This window comes from Euwallacea similis, chromosome 31, assembly GCF_039881205.1.
Source record: "Euwallacea similis isolate ESF13 chromosome 31, ESF131.1, whole genome shotgun sequence".
Lineage (NCBI taxonomy): Eukaryota > Metazoa > Arthropoda > Insecta > Coleoptera > Curculionidae > Euwallacea > Euwallacea similis.
The window spans coordinates 1,330,993-1,347,027 of record NC_089639.1 but is presented as its reverse complement, the minus strand read 5'-3'; the positions used below and the strand labels follow the sequence as shown (position 1 = coordinate 1,347,027).

General features: G+C 31.4%; 1 protein-coding gene across 1 annotated transcript in view; it reads left to right on the top strand.

Annotated features, from left to right (window-relative positions):
* N (neurogenic locus Notch protein) overlaps positions 1 to 16,035 on the top strand; it is a 121,599-nt gene that overhangs the window by 53,644 nt on the left and 51,920 nt on the right. Inside the window, exon 5 of the mRNA XM_066403795.1 lies at positions 11,876 to 12,009. Within this exon, the coding sequence (XP_066259892.1) occupies positions 11,876 to 12,009 (134 nt within the window). The remainder of the gene's footprint in view (positions 1 to 11,875; positions 12,010 to 16,035) is intronic.

Below are 16,035 nucleotides of genomic sequence, written 5' to 3'. Positions count from 1 at the left end.
TAAACAAAACTACAATTGACTAACTACCAGAATAAATCACCATTTCGCTACTAATCATTTTAATGTCATTTATTACAATCGCTTCGCTCTTATAGCTCAACTAGTTTTAGACTTACTCACTCTTACCAATGGTGTCCTCATATAGCTAAAGATCATATGTCCCTAAACTGTGGCGACCGTTCACCAGTCGTAACAATACTTTTTCGCATAAATCGAACGGTTTGTTGATGTGACCCCGATAATCGGCCTCTGTTTACTATGGAAAAAATTCAAGTTAAATTACTTACTTGTTTAGAAATGTTTTTCACTGTTTTCAAACCTTCAGTTAGAAGTTGAAAGTGGAATTCCACATCTTTTATCATATTTATGGCTTTGACAAGTCTCGCTTTACTACTATTGTCGATTATTTTAAAATGGTTTTAAGAGGGGTTTAACCACAGAACCATAGAAATGTCTTGTTACGTCTTTAAGGCTACGTAAATTGAAGACATCAGAATATCAGTGACAGAATATCTTGTGTTATGTACTTAGTTATATCAATCTATTGTTTTTAAAAAACGCGTAACTATTATCTATATCTATTGTTATTTTTTGCGTTGCTCTAACTTTTTTGTGATTAGCTTTCTTTACATTTTTGTTCTTTCATGTTTTGATCTGATGTTAGCCTAGATCCGTCTTTTTACATCTACGTGAAGGAAAACTATGTATGCGTGCAAAAAATTCTTTTGGTTTGCTCCACTGGTTACGATGTTATGATTGCTTAATAGTAATACCTGAAAGGTTGGAACATGTACGAAATTTATTTATGAATATAGTGGGGTTGTGTTTAGAAGTGGGAGAGCGTTTTCAAAAATCGCTCAAGCAGGGCAGGCAACAAATTAGTTGGAATTAAATAGTTAATTATTATTAGTTTTAATCCACTGCAGAAAACAAAATATTTTTTCCCATATATATATTGCGATGGTTTTTTACGTAAATTGAATTTTGGTAACAAAGGTAAATATATATTAAAAATAATTTCAGTTCAAACTTTATAAATATACCTAAATATGCCCTCCCATCTTCTAAAATCGGTTTTAACATATTACCCTTTAACTGTTTAAAAATGTCACGTTATATATCAGCTCCTAATTGTTTTAAAATTAGTGCCAAGTCATCGTCACCTCATACTACTTAAATTACCTACATAAAATACTCAACATAATCATATTGTAGGTAAAGTGATCTGCTGAACACTGTTCGGATAATATTAAAAAAAATTCCAGCTTAATTCTGGCTTAATATAAAATAACGTAATATTCAAATTTGTATAAGTACAGAGAAGCAAAAAGTTGCTACATTGGCCTGGACAGAATTTAATTAAAAAAAATAACAATTATATTGACGTTTCTGGGTATGAAATATTATTTAAAGTAAATATCGAGCAAAGTGAACTCCTTCGATTATTTGATTATTATTGTTCACCAATGTACATACGTAGCTACAGAAAAATTTTTTTAAATCGCTCAGTCGATTCGCAACTTTCCGACTAGAAAATAATTTCGTAACGCTGTAGTAAAATGTTCTAAAATTCCAGATTATTCTTGACAATTACGTATTTAACTATCTTGGCAATCGAATCTGATATTATTAGACACTCTGTAAAATGATCTGTAGATAGTATAAAATCTAAAACGATTCCCAAAAGTTGTCAATCTTGAAAGCGACTTAAACTTTATTCTTTATATAACGCGACATACTATAATAATCTTTTGTTAATCGGCAAATGGATAGTTACGTTGCCTGCCTGCGTATTATTCAGAAAAATCTGAAATAAATCGTTTTCAACATAATCAACAAATAAATAATAAAATTCTTCTTTGCAATTCCAGAGTAACCCCTCATAGAAATTAAGAACAATATTAGGAAAACTGTTTGCCCTAACTTCAATGCTTACTGAAATACAGTAAAATTATCCTGACCAATAGGTTTCATGAGAAACATTCTGAATTGTAGTTCGTAATTAATAATAAACACTATTACTTTTGTGATGTTCTCATATTCAAACGTTGTTGTTGTTGTGTTGTGTTCAAAACTATTGAATTTAGTCACATAGACAGAAAATACTTAAGTAGAATTCAACACTCAATATGAAACTGAAAAAGAGACTATTCCATATTAAAATGTGACTTGACTTATAGTACATACCGTCATTTTGAGCCACCTTGTATTCTTAAAGGTACCAGTAGAATTACTTTGTTTATAACTACAACACTTATATTCTTCTTTTTTTTTGTCGGTCCGTCGGTGTCGATGGTTTACGATCTAGGAAAGAGGGATTGCTTTGCTTAATAATCCTGAATATATGATAAATTAATAATTATCCTATTACTGTACTAATGGTATGCTGTGTCTGGATAATACCCTTCAGAACATAGACTTTGCTTGCATTACTTTTTTTGTTGTTTACATATAAATAAATTAATTAGCATTCGTTTTTAGTCTCATATATCACGGATTCGAAATCCCAACAGAGTAATCGAAATATTATTCAACCATTAATTCAGTTTCCAAACTGAATTTAATTACAACCAGATCAATAATCTTTAGATTTGCATAACAGCTACTTTTCATAAATTAATAGACCAAATCTCGTAGGTAATTACAGGGTACTGCTTTCGATCAAAACAAAAAACTGCTTTACGCGTTTCTAATGCAAGAAGTTGATTTTACTGCGCTGGTTTCCTTTCTGAAATTACTTGAACCTCTAGTTGTATGAGAACTTTTTAGTACGGAATGTTACGCGAATTAAATACGCCCGAGCTCTTCCTTTTGGTATAGATGATGTTAATTTTATCGATTGCAATCTAAACAACTCGGCAAAGAGTTTCTTTTTCAATCAATACTTAGAAGTTTATCTTATTTAATCAAAAAACTCTTCGCCTCATAAATTGTCAGCTAAAAGCTGCCCAAGACCATCGAGTCGGTCGCTTTTTGTGTTTGGACAAGCAATTAGCAATGTTCGGATTCTCAAACATAAGATACTGGTCGGACAGGTCTAAATATTTAAAGTTACTTTGGCAGGTTATATGCAGCCACTTTGCCATTTATATAATTGTGGTGTTATTTTGTGGTTTAATTTCAACAGACTTTCTACTATTCGAGATCTAGCCCCTAAGAACTGGGTACACTGTTAGATGAAATTCGCTCCATAGACTCAGCACTAGAATCTTTATAACCGAACATTTTATCATTTGTACTTAGTGCCTATTCAAATGATCGCATCTCGGCTATACAGAGTATTCCAGCCATTGGGTGACAGAACCATACATTGCGATATTATCATTTAGTTTATTTCGTACTGTATCTCAGCAAAACGTGAAAGAAGTAGTAATCTAAACGCAAGAAATATACACGAGATTAGAATGTATGCATGTATGTACCTACACATGTCCTCTATTTGGAAAAAAGATCGCGGTAGTCCGAGAAGGTCTCATGATCTATACGCAATTCTCATGGTTTTGTTTATGACTTGCTGTAGCAAAACCCCAATTAAAATGTCTTTAACATCTCTCTCTACCAAAAAACAGGTCACATTTACCAGGCTTCGACATCACCGGCCGATGTTGTCTAATGTTAATAAGTACATAAATATACTTGTTACACGCCACTGACAACTCTTGTAAGTGTATTTTCTCATTTTCGTGTGCGGCATATAAAAAGCTCTTGTTAAAGAAAGAAAATTTTTATTTTCTGAAATTAATATATGACTTTTGGAATATGAAGAGGGACATAACTTTTGATATCGGTAACATCGCTTTCTGATGGTAATAAACGATGTTGGAAATAAATAGCAGATATCTACCACTCGCTTGTTTCGTGAATTTTATCGTAATAATATGTTTACCTAAAATTAAAACCTATTTGTTTCCTTTTCAAGAGATAAACAACCAATGTGCTTACCAGAAAAACAAACGAAACCCTATAACCGCTAATATTGTCCAACGATGATGATTATTCTTAAATAAACAACATTATGTAGATAAAGAACAGGAAATCGTCCTGATTTGTTGAGACAATAATGAAACACAAGATGCTGCACAATGACCTGAGTTTTGTAAAAAAATGGTGTCCTAAAAAAGAGTGTCAGGTACAATATATTTTCTTCAGGCCATAAAAAAATTCTCATGAGCGACAACAAACATGAATGAACATCAAGATATTTTTTGGCATCACCAACGATAATTAATAATTAAATTTAAAAAAACAAATTCTACATCCTGCGTGGTTCTTAATTCGTATTTGGGTATTATAAAAATGTGTCGACATGAATTTTGGAATGCTCTGTGGGCTCAGCAAGCGACAGAAATGGTATTTTGGTTTAAAAAATGATAATTATATTTTACTAACAGAGAACATTGAGAAATTGTAACATGAAATATTAAGCTCTTGTAGTGACCACCCTATATGTTATTTAAGTTTTAAAAAATGGTTTTATGTTTTTTACCAGATACTTAACTAACATTTTAGCAAAATTGTTAGTAATTTTTTTTATTTACAAATTATATGATACCTTCTTAGATTTTTCGGTTCATTGAAACTTTCCGCAGAAAGTTATTTGCGTATTTTGTGAATGCTGTAATACCTTAATTAGTGTAATAGTTTTCCGTCTTCAACACGAATGTTACCGTCGTTTCTCCTTTGTACATACGATAATGACAAACTAATAACTCTAACACTATTCATCATGTTTTGATGGTTTGAAAAAATCGCAATAATTAAATCTTAGTTAATTCGCTTTCCCAAGTATTAGGAGTTATTACATTTATGTTTGATTTGCTTATAAAGGACTCTTTATGAGGCTTATATATTGAGAGAAAGATTTATTATGGTTATAGTACAATAAAGCTATATTTTAGTAGAATAAAGTAGGTAACATATGTGTTTACTGGGAAACAAGCATTTGCTGATGCACATAATGATTTAAATTACAGTCGCTTCCACAACTAGGTACTCTCTTATTTAAATTACATTTTCTCTTACTGTGATTATAGCAAGCATTAATTTTAAGTTAAAGGTAGTTTGAAATATTGCAATACTCATGTTTTAATATTAAATGCGAAAAACTACTAATATTCATTTCAAATTACTATGAATGTACGACCGACAGTATAAAATAAAGTAATATTCGTTACACGTTCATTAGTTGCTGTTACAGGACCGGTTGACACTTCCCAGTTCTAAAATTTTATTTTATGTTCTGTGTTTAAAAGTAATTATCATACACGCCACATTCTAGTGACGAATCCTCTATATTTCAATTTTCCAAAATGTCAATTTTCATCTATCTTTTGCAAAAGTTTATCGTTATAATGTGAGATGCCGTATAAAGTTCATAAAAGTTGAACTACTGCTGCTGATGTTCTCGCTAACAGCAATAAAAGTACTAAAGATTGTACGAATACAGTTGTTGTAATCATAGCATGCATTCTCTTTGTATTGTGTAACAGTCCCATAACAATAAAAAAACCGGAACTATTACGAAGACCCAACTTGACCCCCGGGGTCACTGAAATCTTTGTGACCGACGACGTTCACAGAGGTGTAACATGTCCCGCCAGGAACAGAACAAGTTTTGCTTTTCGGTCTCGTTAAGGTAACGAAAACGAAACTAGAATGAGGAACTAGAACTGATTTTTAATATATCTGATCCAGGGAAACGAATACTTGTATACGGAGCAGAAGAGGTAGCAAAACAATCGCAGCGATCCTTTCCTTGATTAAATGATAATGGGACCAAATAAAGACCGCCGTAATTGGCCTTTAATTAAGAGGGATTTCTATGAAAACGCGTCGCCATAAAAGACATACAAGTTTCTCGCAAAAAATCCGGTTAGTACGTGTTACGACACCGTGTATCGGATGCCTTACTGGGATCGAAAAGTATGCTTCCACCATACGTGCCTTCGATTACCGATTACCCGTTTATTGTTTTCAATATGACGTTGGTTTAATTCTATTTTTTTTAAATAAATGTTTCTTACATTTATATGTTCAAAGATCTAGTTAAAATGCTAAAACAATTCGTAGTAGATATCTAATATATACAGGGTTATTCACATCATGCTACACGGAATATTGCGGCTAAAGTATTTAATATTTCGAATTTTTCTTTTTTGCGATGTGTAGAACTCATATAGAGCTACATTCTAAAATTATTTTACTTTTATACAGGGGGTTGTAAATAAGTGAAAAATATCAAAGTTATGTTTTTTTAAATGAAACACTCAATATATTAGTACCATTTTAGATTCCTTGAGATAAATAAATATAAGTCTGATTAAGGTTTACCTACTCTAAACCTTAAGGATTTTGAAATAATTGAGATTTTGTAAAAATGTAGTGCAAATTTAAAACCTTTGCTTTAAAGGAAGTTTAAACTGGAGTAAGTCGAAATTCACATCAAGCCTCAGACATGAGGCATATTTCATGCCATAGTCATAAAAATTTAGATATCTTATACAGTGTGTCCAAAAAATAAATTGAAAAATGTACTTACTTTGAAGGGTATTAACTTGCTTAATTTAAATGGAACACCGTATATTTTATTACTACAACTATCAAATTGAAACATTACCGATCGAAAACTATTGTACTTTCCTATACTTAAATGTACAAGTTTTCCTTGAAAATTAAGATTTTTAAAGAAAGTAGAAAATCCTATTATTTTGTGTATCAGTTGCCACGATGACATCTAAAATGTCAATATAAAGAATCATATTTATGCATTCTTTTTTCGGAGGTTTGATTAAATATGAAAATTATCTTGTAAGTTACGCAAATAATATTGAAAATATCATAAATAAAGAATTATCCGAAAAAAGAATGCATAAATATGACTCTTTATATTGGCATTTTAGATGTCATCGTGGCAATTGATACACAAAATAATAGGATTTTCTACTTTCTTTAAAAATCTTAATTTTCAAGGAAAACTTGTACATTTAAGTATAGGAAAGTATAATAGTTTTCGATCGGTAATGTTTCAATTTGATAGTTGTAGTAATAAAATATAGGGTGTTCCATTTAAATTAAGCAAGTTAATACCCTTCAAAGTAAGTACATTTTTCAATTTATTTTTTGGACACACTGTATAAGATATCTAAATTTTCATGACTATGGCATGAAATATGCCTCATGTCTGAGACTTAATGTGAATTTCGACTTACTCCAATTTAAACTTTCTTTAAAGCAAAGTTTTTAAATTTGCACTACATTTTTACAAAATTTCAATTATTTCAAAATCCTTAAGGTTTAGGGTAGGTAAACCTTAATCAAACTTACATTTATTTTTCTCAAGGAATCTAAAACGGTTCTAATATATTGAGTGTTCCATTTAAAAAAACATAACTTTGATATTTTTCACTTATTTACAACCCCCTGTATAAAAGTAAAATAATTTGAGAGAGTACCTCTATATGAATTCTACACATCGCAAAAAAGAAAAATTCGAAATATTAAATACTTTAGCCACAATATTCCGTGTAGCATGACGTGATTAACCCTGTATAGTAACATACAACGCCATGAAAAACTTTGATCTGACAAATCTCATAATTTTTAAATTAGCTATGTAATTGGTTTCTTAAGGGAACATTTTATGTCTATATTGTCGTCACAAAGATAATGCAGATTGGTTCAGAATTATTCTATTTGTATCTCATACCTTCTCTTCAAGTTCTCCAAATGTCTTCAAACCTGTATTTTCCTATATATAATTTAAACTAGTTGTTTCTAATATTATTAAGTTTCTGCCGTAACTTACTCCTTTAAGCCATCTGCAAGTTTTAAAATTATCTGTAGAATTTCATGTAACTGCAAATGCCTAAGCTGATGATTGAAACGAAGGAGACAAAGTTTCTAATGTAGAGCTATTACAGGCCCTCAGTTCAATCCCGAGAAATATTCAGTGGCTTGCCCGCAAGGAATCCATATTCGTTCTTTTCGAGTATCTTTCATGCTGTGTCATTTATATCTATAAGTGCATATGTTCCAAGATTTATTTCACAAATTCTCAAACTTATTTACTATGCAGATGAGTTTTATCAATATCAAAGAGGATATAATACATAATATTATTTTAATTACTGTGGCACGTAGATGCAGCATCTCAGTTTTCACGCTATACATCCCGGGGGCGATAATAAAACCAATATCAGAGGAAATGAATAAGGCAGGTGGTGCATTCGAGGTAATTTAGAATCTTCAATATGATTATGTGTTGCTAGATCGCAATTTAAGCTATTTTTAACTGCACCGTTACTATTATTAAAAGTAGGAGGAGCGGCGAGACACCATTTTCCCTAATACCAACCCTGCATTTCGGGTGGTATGTGGTACTCTCTATAAGAAATCCACATTTTTTTATTTAAAAAAAGTTCAGGTTAGATTATCAATCATAAGGCTTTTGACACGCAACATGCAATGTTGAATTAACAATTCAAGTGGCCCGACTGCTATGTTGATATATTCAAATATTTGCTTTCATGAGCGGCACTTGTATTCAGATATGTCGTGGTGTAAACATGTATAATGGTTCCTGAGAATTCGGTACTTAAAATGTACCCTGTGTTTATATTCAAATGGCCCGCGGTGTAGAATTAATTACATTGCATTACATTTTTAACAGCTTACTCGATGAAGATGAGCTGCGAGTCGCGAGAGTTTATTGGAAGTCCCACCCACCCACTAGCTTGGGAAATAACAATAGCTCCGGTGCAGGAATAAATTTCAACGAGTAAAATATACGAAAAAGTCTTTTTTCAGCGCCAATTAAGGGGAACAATGCACATACAAGACACCAAATCGGTTGACTAATGAGCTCACAGTCTAATGAACTCTTGCGGTTTGCAAACCAATAAATCTTCGCTTAGACCGGGCCGCAATGCGACCACAACTCTTATGGGACTATAATCGGCTTTGTTATTCTACCGCAAGACAAAGAAAATGTATTAGAAAGCCGTACCGAACTAATTGCAAGGTACCTTAGAGTACCAACCATGTAAAAGATATAGTTTTACATCACACGCCCACGTTGGCTTCCCAGCAAGCACATAATGCCATGTCGATTTGCGAAGTTCATTTTTTGGTCTGGACTAAAGATAATTTGTTGTAAGCTTCAATCTTTTCTGTCTATTATAGCGCAGGAGCAAGTAACCGACTAATATTGTAAACTACAAAACACTATCGTCCTGGACGGAGAAGTTTCCACTCGCTTCGCTCGTGACGCAATTCTCCTAAGGGGATGATATTCATTATATGCGAATGCTATTGACAAAATTAGCAACTAGCACATATTAAAATTAATTAATTAATATTAAGAATATTTGTAGGTCTATAATCTTCATCCGTCGGTATAAAGACAATATTTTCGACTTTTTCAATCATTTGTTGGACCAAAAGACTGTAATTAGATCACAATTATATCGACATGAAATGCTTGATTAATTGAAAATTGTGATTAATATTAAAATAATTTACATGCTTGAGAAAAGACATAACACGATGGTGTAACAGGAAACGAAATTATTGAATATTAAAAAACGACACTGTTACTGTACACTGCTATGCATTACTGGATATTAAGTGACGTATTCCATTCGTAAATTTAGTGCGAACCTCGTGTAATGTTGAACTACTTCATAGATATTTGGTAAAAAGAGACGAAAGCATTATTTTTACATTATTTTTCCAAGTTAGTTGGCTGTAACGCATATACGAGAACATAACTATAAAAAAATAAAAATACTTATAAAAAAATTTAACTAGTTCAATTACTGTTGATTGCATTTTGATGTTGTTATTACCACGTATTCACATTAAATACACAGAACTAGGAGAACACTACTTACGAGTATAAACTCAATTAGGGTCAGCGTGCCCGCAACATTTGGTATACCAAACTTTATATCAAAACCAAATTACGAAATTAATTTAGTAAACTACTAAATTAATTGATTATTTTGCGAATAATCAAAATATCCAACTTCATTTGATTAATGGTTTAATCAAAAGGAATTAATCCATTATATTACTTATTGGATTGACCGTTACAATCTCTACAAAAGATCGAAAACATTATTGTATATATTACACTTCGTCCACTGCTAAACATCCGTATTTTCGGCAAATTAGTTGAAAATCTCATTTAAATATTTCTGTTGAAAGAACCCACTAATGTTTACCTTTTAACACCAAATCTCAATGCATGCACGAGTACTTTAACCTTTCTTCATTTTCCAAGGACTTTCTCATCTTCTGGTTTACTTCTACGATTGCACTGATTTACACGTAATTCATTTGAAGTAGAATTTCTAACTAATTTGGCTTTGAATCATTAAATAATTAAGAACAGAATATAATATTGTAATGTTTAACGATCGCTGATTATGAGAAAATGAAAAAATGGTGGAAAGCACCCCGAGTGTATAGGGTACCTGTCAAACAGTCAACACTTTAACGCAAGACGCAGGAATAGGGGAACGAGATTCCCCCTAAACCATTGTGTCAACTCAGAAACAAAAAAGAATCTATAAGCTTGACACATGTCAGAGTCAAGACATCGGCCAACAATGATTTATTCAGCAGACACTAGAGGAGGATTCAAGTTTCCTAAATTCCTGTATCAGCAAATATACGCAAAAGAGAACCTCTTAACTTTTAAGGCACATATCGTACTTAAAGCGTCACTCTCTCAGGTACTTCGAAGTTTTTGATTTAACCTAAAACCCACGTACTAATGTATTTAACATACAGGGTTCACCTTTGGGAACAGATATAATCCATATATGGAAAATTACAAGTTTAATGTATTTTTGAAGTTTGTATTTTTGTTTTATGGAAAAAGTTTGACATTGTAAAAAAACACAACAAAAAATAAAAATAAATATTATGCAACTTAATCGTGTAAAGGTACACTGATGTATCTGTTACCTACGCAGTGTAAAGTAGTTTATAATTTTTTTTAATTTACTTAAAAAGTATTAATTCTTGATACTTTTGATGTATATCGTTTTTATTCACTTTTTTCTATCAATCTAATGGTGCGAAAATAATTTTAGGATGCTATTTGAAAAAATCACTTTCGAATTTTAAATTTCAATAATTTTTTTCAAATATTTTTCTTAATCCTTTAATTTTTTGTAAAAATTTGATAATTTTCCAATAATTTAAAACTTATTTAAAATTGATTTGAAGTTGAAACAATATTAAGACATGTTTTCCTAACATACAAGTTGCTACTGTTGCAGAAGAAAATATTGTTTTCTTTATAAGCATCATATTTGAATTGTATTTTTTAAATCATAATTGAAAATCTTTGAAAAAACGATTGTTTTCAATGATTTAATTTTTGGATTTGTCTCCATAATCAATTTTAGAAATATTTTTTCTTTTAATGAATAAGGAATGACCTTTGGCGAAATCTTGTAACTTAATGCTGTACTTTTAGAAACCAAAATTTGTCGAAAATTTTAAGAAAATGCCATAACGCCCCTAAATAAAAAATGTTTTCTTGTGCAACATTTGCATCTTGTATTTTGGAACTAACTTTGCAACGTGTTGAAATTTCGTATAAAAAGTGCCTTAACTATGTTCGAGTTTAATTTTTCTTCTATAAATATACAGTTAAACAACCCCTGTAGTACATTTTTTAAATTTTAAAATGATCTCCGAAAGGGAAGACAAATTGACATCTTTTTTCTAATTTGCTTCTCCTTATCTTTTACTTTTTTATATTGTTTGCAAAATTACAGAAAATTTGATATTGTGTGAGTAGGTGGTAGTAGTATATGAGTCTTTATTTTCACTAACGTTTGTTTTCTTTTTATACTTTCAGATGCACTTGTAATGAGGGATATACGGGTCAAAATTGCGAAAATGAATACATTCCTTGTGAACCCAGTCCTTGTGCCAACGGAGGACGATGCCGGCCTGTGGATAAGCACACGTACTCCTGTGATTGCCCCTCTGGTAAGTGATATAGTTATTTGATTCCCCAGTAGATTTCCTGCAGTTAAGCTATCTACCGGCTTGTTAGAGGTCGTAACAAATAAATTACTCATCAAATTAAACGCACCTTTGGCTTGCGCTATTCAATTTAAATTATTGGCACATCTCTCGCACGCATCTTATAGTGAGTATGAGAAATAGATCATTTTAGATAGATTTTTGATCAAGATGCTAAAACCAGTTTACGGTTTTGCAAAAAATGGTATATGTTTTTGTAAAAACCTTTTTGCCAATCCAAGAAATAAAAAAATGAAAAATTTTCTTAAGTGTTCAAAGAAATTTGATTTCACAGTTAAAATAAGAAACTGCAAGCCGCCCTTTAAGCTATGAAAAAAAAGCCTATTATGCATGAATTGAAATTTACTAATGAAATTGCGGAGCGCCGAAATCGTATTTCCATGAATATGTAATAAAATGCTTTTCAACCTGAACTTAGTATTATAGTTTACTTCCGACTCTTATTTACACTTAAAAATTATTTTTTGTAGTAATGTCTAACTTATAATGGAGTAAGAAATAGAATAGGTCATGTGAAATTAGTTACGAATAATTGGTTTGTAACCTGCAGTAGGGATATTTAAGTAAACCAATGTCAAATTTTCAGAAATAACCAAAAGTATGCTCAGCATGTCGGAGGGCTTCTTGTCTAGGTCTCTGTTGAAATGAAGCTAATATTATTTGACCGCTGCAACTGAAATTTAAAACAACAGAATTTGTTGAAATTAACGTACTCGTTCTTAACCGTACTGTCAACAGTCATAGCTACGTTTGAGTACTCTCACAGCGTGCGTTTGCTCTAGCATACGTAAGTAGTCCCTTACTATCGAAGTAAAGAGCGTGTTGTTTGTTATTTAGTTAGAATTCGTAAACTTTCTCAACTATTTCATAAGCTGTTTGAAGATAAGTATAAAACTTACGTGATAGGACTTGCTTAGAAACACGCACAAAACACAAAAAGGGTAGCTATAAACAATTCGGAAAAAACATTTGATTAACGAAAATATATGTAGTGTGTCATTATAGTACACTACATTTAATTATAGCATATACTACATAATACAATAATAAAAATAGTTTTAAAAAAAGGTACAGTTTTATAGTGTCCAAATTAGAATTTATAGTATTAAAAAGTTATTAATTTGGATGCAGTACTTTAAAAACTTTTCAACAAAAAACGAATTTCGGGCTGCCCCCTTTAGATATCGATATCTCCGTGAGACGGAGGTCTCTGAAGCGAAAAAATTTATAGGAACTTGTCTTATTTTTATATATACTCTATGAATTCAGAAGATGGACTACATATTGTCGGACACCTTGTATAGATAGAAAACCCGTTTTTTTTTTTATGTGAAAAGGTGTTTTGTAAGAAACTGACAGGATTCATGTATAGAGCGAATAACTGATTAATTTAATACACATTTTATATCTAGACATTTAGATACATTTTTATATATATCTTTTATCCAAAGCATGCCATAATTTTTTTTTAATAAATTTTTCTTGGATATCTCGTATATTAATCGGAATTTTGTCAGTTTTATTACAAGATGCTCAACTTCAGTATACGAATTCGCATTTTGACTTTATGCTTACCCCAAGGTTCGTCGAAACTTCTTGAGGAATAACAAAAAATTCTTTGATAAGCAATAGTTATTTACCTAATAAGGGCGAAAGGTGATACTTTACCACACGTTTTCTACAAATTTTCCAAGCGATGAAAAGTGGAATTCGGTCAGCAATTGCGTTCGATAAAGACATTTTCTAAGTTTAATTAAATATTAGCATTTGATAAAATATTTACACGTCGAAAAACTTTTCTCTAAAAATATTTACATAGGGTAAAGTGTTTGTTTTCAACTCAAAAATATTTATTAAGAAATAATTGCTAAATGCTTTAAAAAATTGTGAGTTTTACAGAAAGTAAATAGAAAAAAACTATCACTTTCCTCCTTCTCCATTGTAACAAATAATTATTACTGACCTATGTTGGTTCCGGTGATGAAAGTGACGTAACTTTGAGAATAATAAAGTGAAGCCATTGATAGCAAATTTCTTCTTTTCGAATAGAAGAATAAAAACTGATATACTGTAGTAGGCATAAGTTAAAGTCGGTTTCCAACTGAATGTGGGTCCTAATTTTTGCGATATTTTATTGAACATGAACAGCTATGTTATAAAAAAGTACCGCTGTTGTATACTATTAATTTATAATAATATCAACACTAAAAGTGGTAACTAGAGATTATAGGGATTGCACCCGAAATCGTTGTATACACCATTCCCACGGTAAAGAGTACGACTAAAGTACTTCTGCCCACGTTCGCCCGTTTATATCGCTTCTTATCAATACCATTCCAGATACTTTTGTGGTTTGTCGATTTTCTGCCTGGGATCCAGACCTTGGCTGTCTGAATTATTACATCATTACAAAATTCGGATATTTTTCCTACTGTCAGAATTTCATGTGTGTCTCCTATAGAAGTTCGTCTCTTGGATGTAGCATTCAAGGGTCTGCAGGCCATATGCTCCGAAGTATGCACATATCGACCGTATTTGAATGACATTGCAAGTGGTACCACGACTGAAAATCAATAGGTACTACATTGTTTGATTTGTGTATGTGGTACTCGTTGGATACGCCTGCATGACGTTTCAAAATGACGGGAACAACGTATTTATGCTGATGAAAGACCACATGGTGTTGAATTTACAGATTTTTTATATTCACTTATCAAATTAACATTTGAACACTACAAACATATGTCCATCCGTTATTTTATCTCTACAAACAGGCAAATGTGATACTAAACCTTGCAAACGTCAATTTTGATCACGTTCATCGAGCTAAGAAACATGGTTTACGAGTTAGGCGAGTCAAAGAGGAGTCACATTAGAAGATGAATTATTACGAAAGATTGTTAAATATTTGCACCGGTCCACTTTCAACGACCGTAAATATCTCAAAAACATATACGCGTTCGTTTATATAAGGCCATGCAACAACTGTTCTTTTACTACACGCACAAACGGGTTTTAGTTGCTACGGTGTGGTGGTCAGTTAAGAGATGCAACATTATGTTTAAGACATAACATTTAATTTGTTAGTTGTTGTCTAATTAGCGGAGAAGCGAAATTTGTTAACAATATTGTTGAGTGGCGCTCTTCGGATAATTAAGTAGGTTAAAATGTGCGTTTAAAATGATTACTTAATTATGAAGGTTTGAAATTTAGTTTTTAAATTTACTTTTTTAATTGAACGTGGCGAACATATAATTGCGTAAAAATGGTACTATTCTGAAATCCCGACAAAATGACTTAAACGGCTTTTTGTGCTTCTCATATGGATATCACATTACAATATAAATGTAACTCCCCCCCTCATGTTCTCACCACAAACATATTGTCTCAGAAATGTAACAATAGTAGATTACAATTCCAAGTGGAAATTGTTTCTGTTCTGTCGAGAGCAGAAAACAACTATTTGCGGCGCTTACTGCCAAGGTCAATCGTCAAAATACACTTTTCACTGTTCGGAACATAAGTACGGTTTTCTTTGTTTACAACCATATACAGTTATGGCCAAAAAAATAAGAGCGTCGTTTAAAAAATCTATTATAAGTAATAACATTTACAATATTTATTCTAAAAATATACAACTTGTTTCAAAATATTGTTCTTAACATCTACCAGCTTATTTGCAATACTAGACTACAATATATTACAAGACACAAGAAATTCAAGAATTTTATCGAAAATTCGAGTGGTCAAAAAAATAAGAGCGTTTAGAAATAGCTCTCAAAACTAGAAAAAAACATATAAAAGAACAATAAACTAATCAAAAATGCCGTAATTACATTGTAATATATTGTAGTCTAGTATTGCAAATAAGATAGTAGATGTTAAGAACAATATTTTGAAACAAGTTGTATATTTTTAGAATAAATATTGTAAATGTTATTACTTATAATAGATTTTTTAAACGACGCT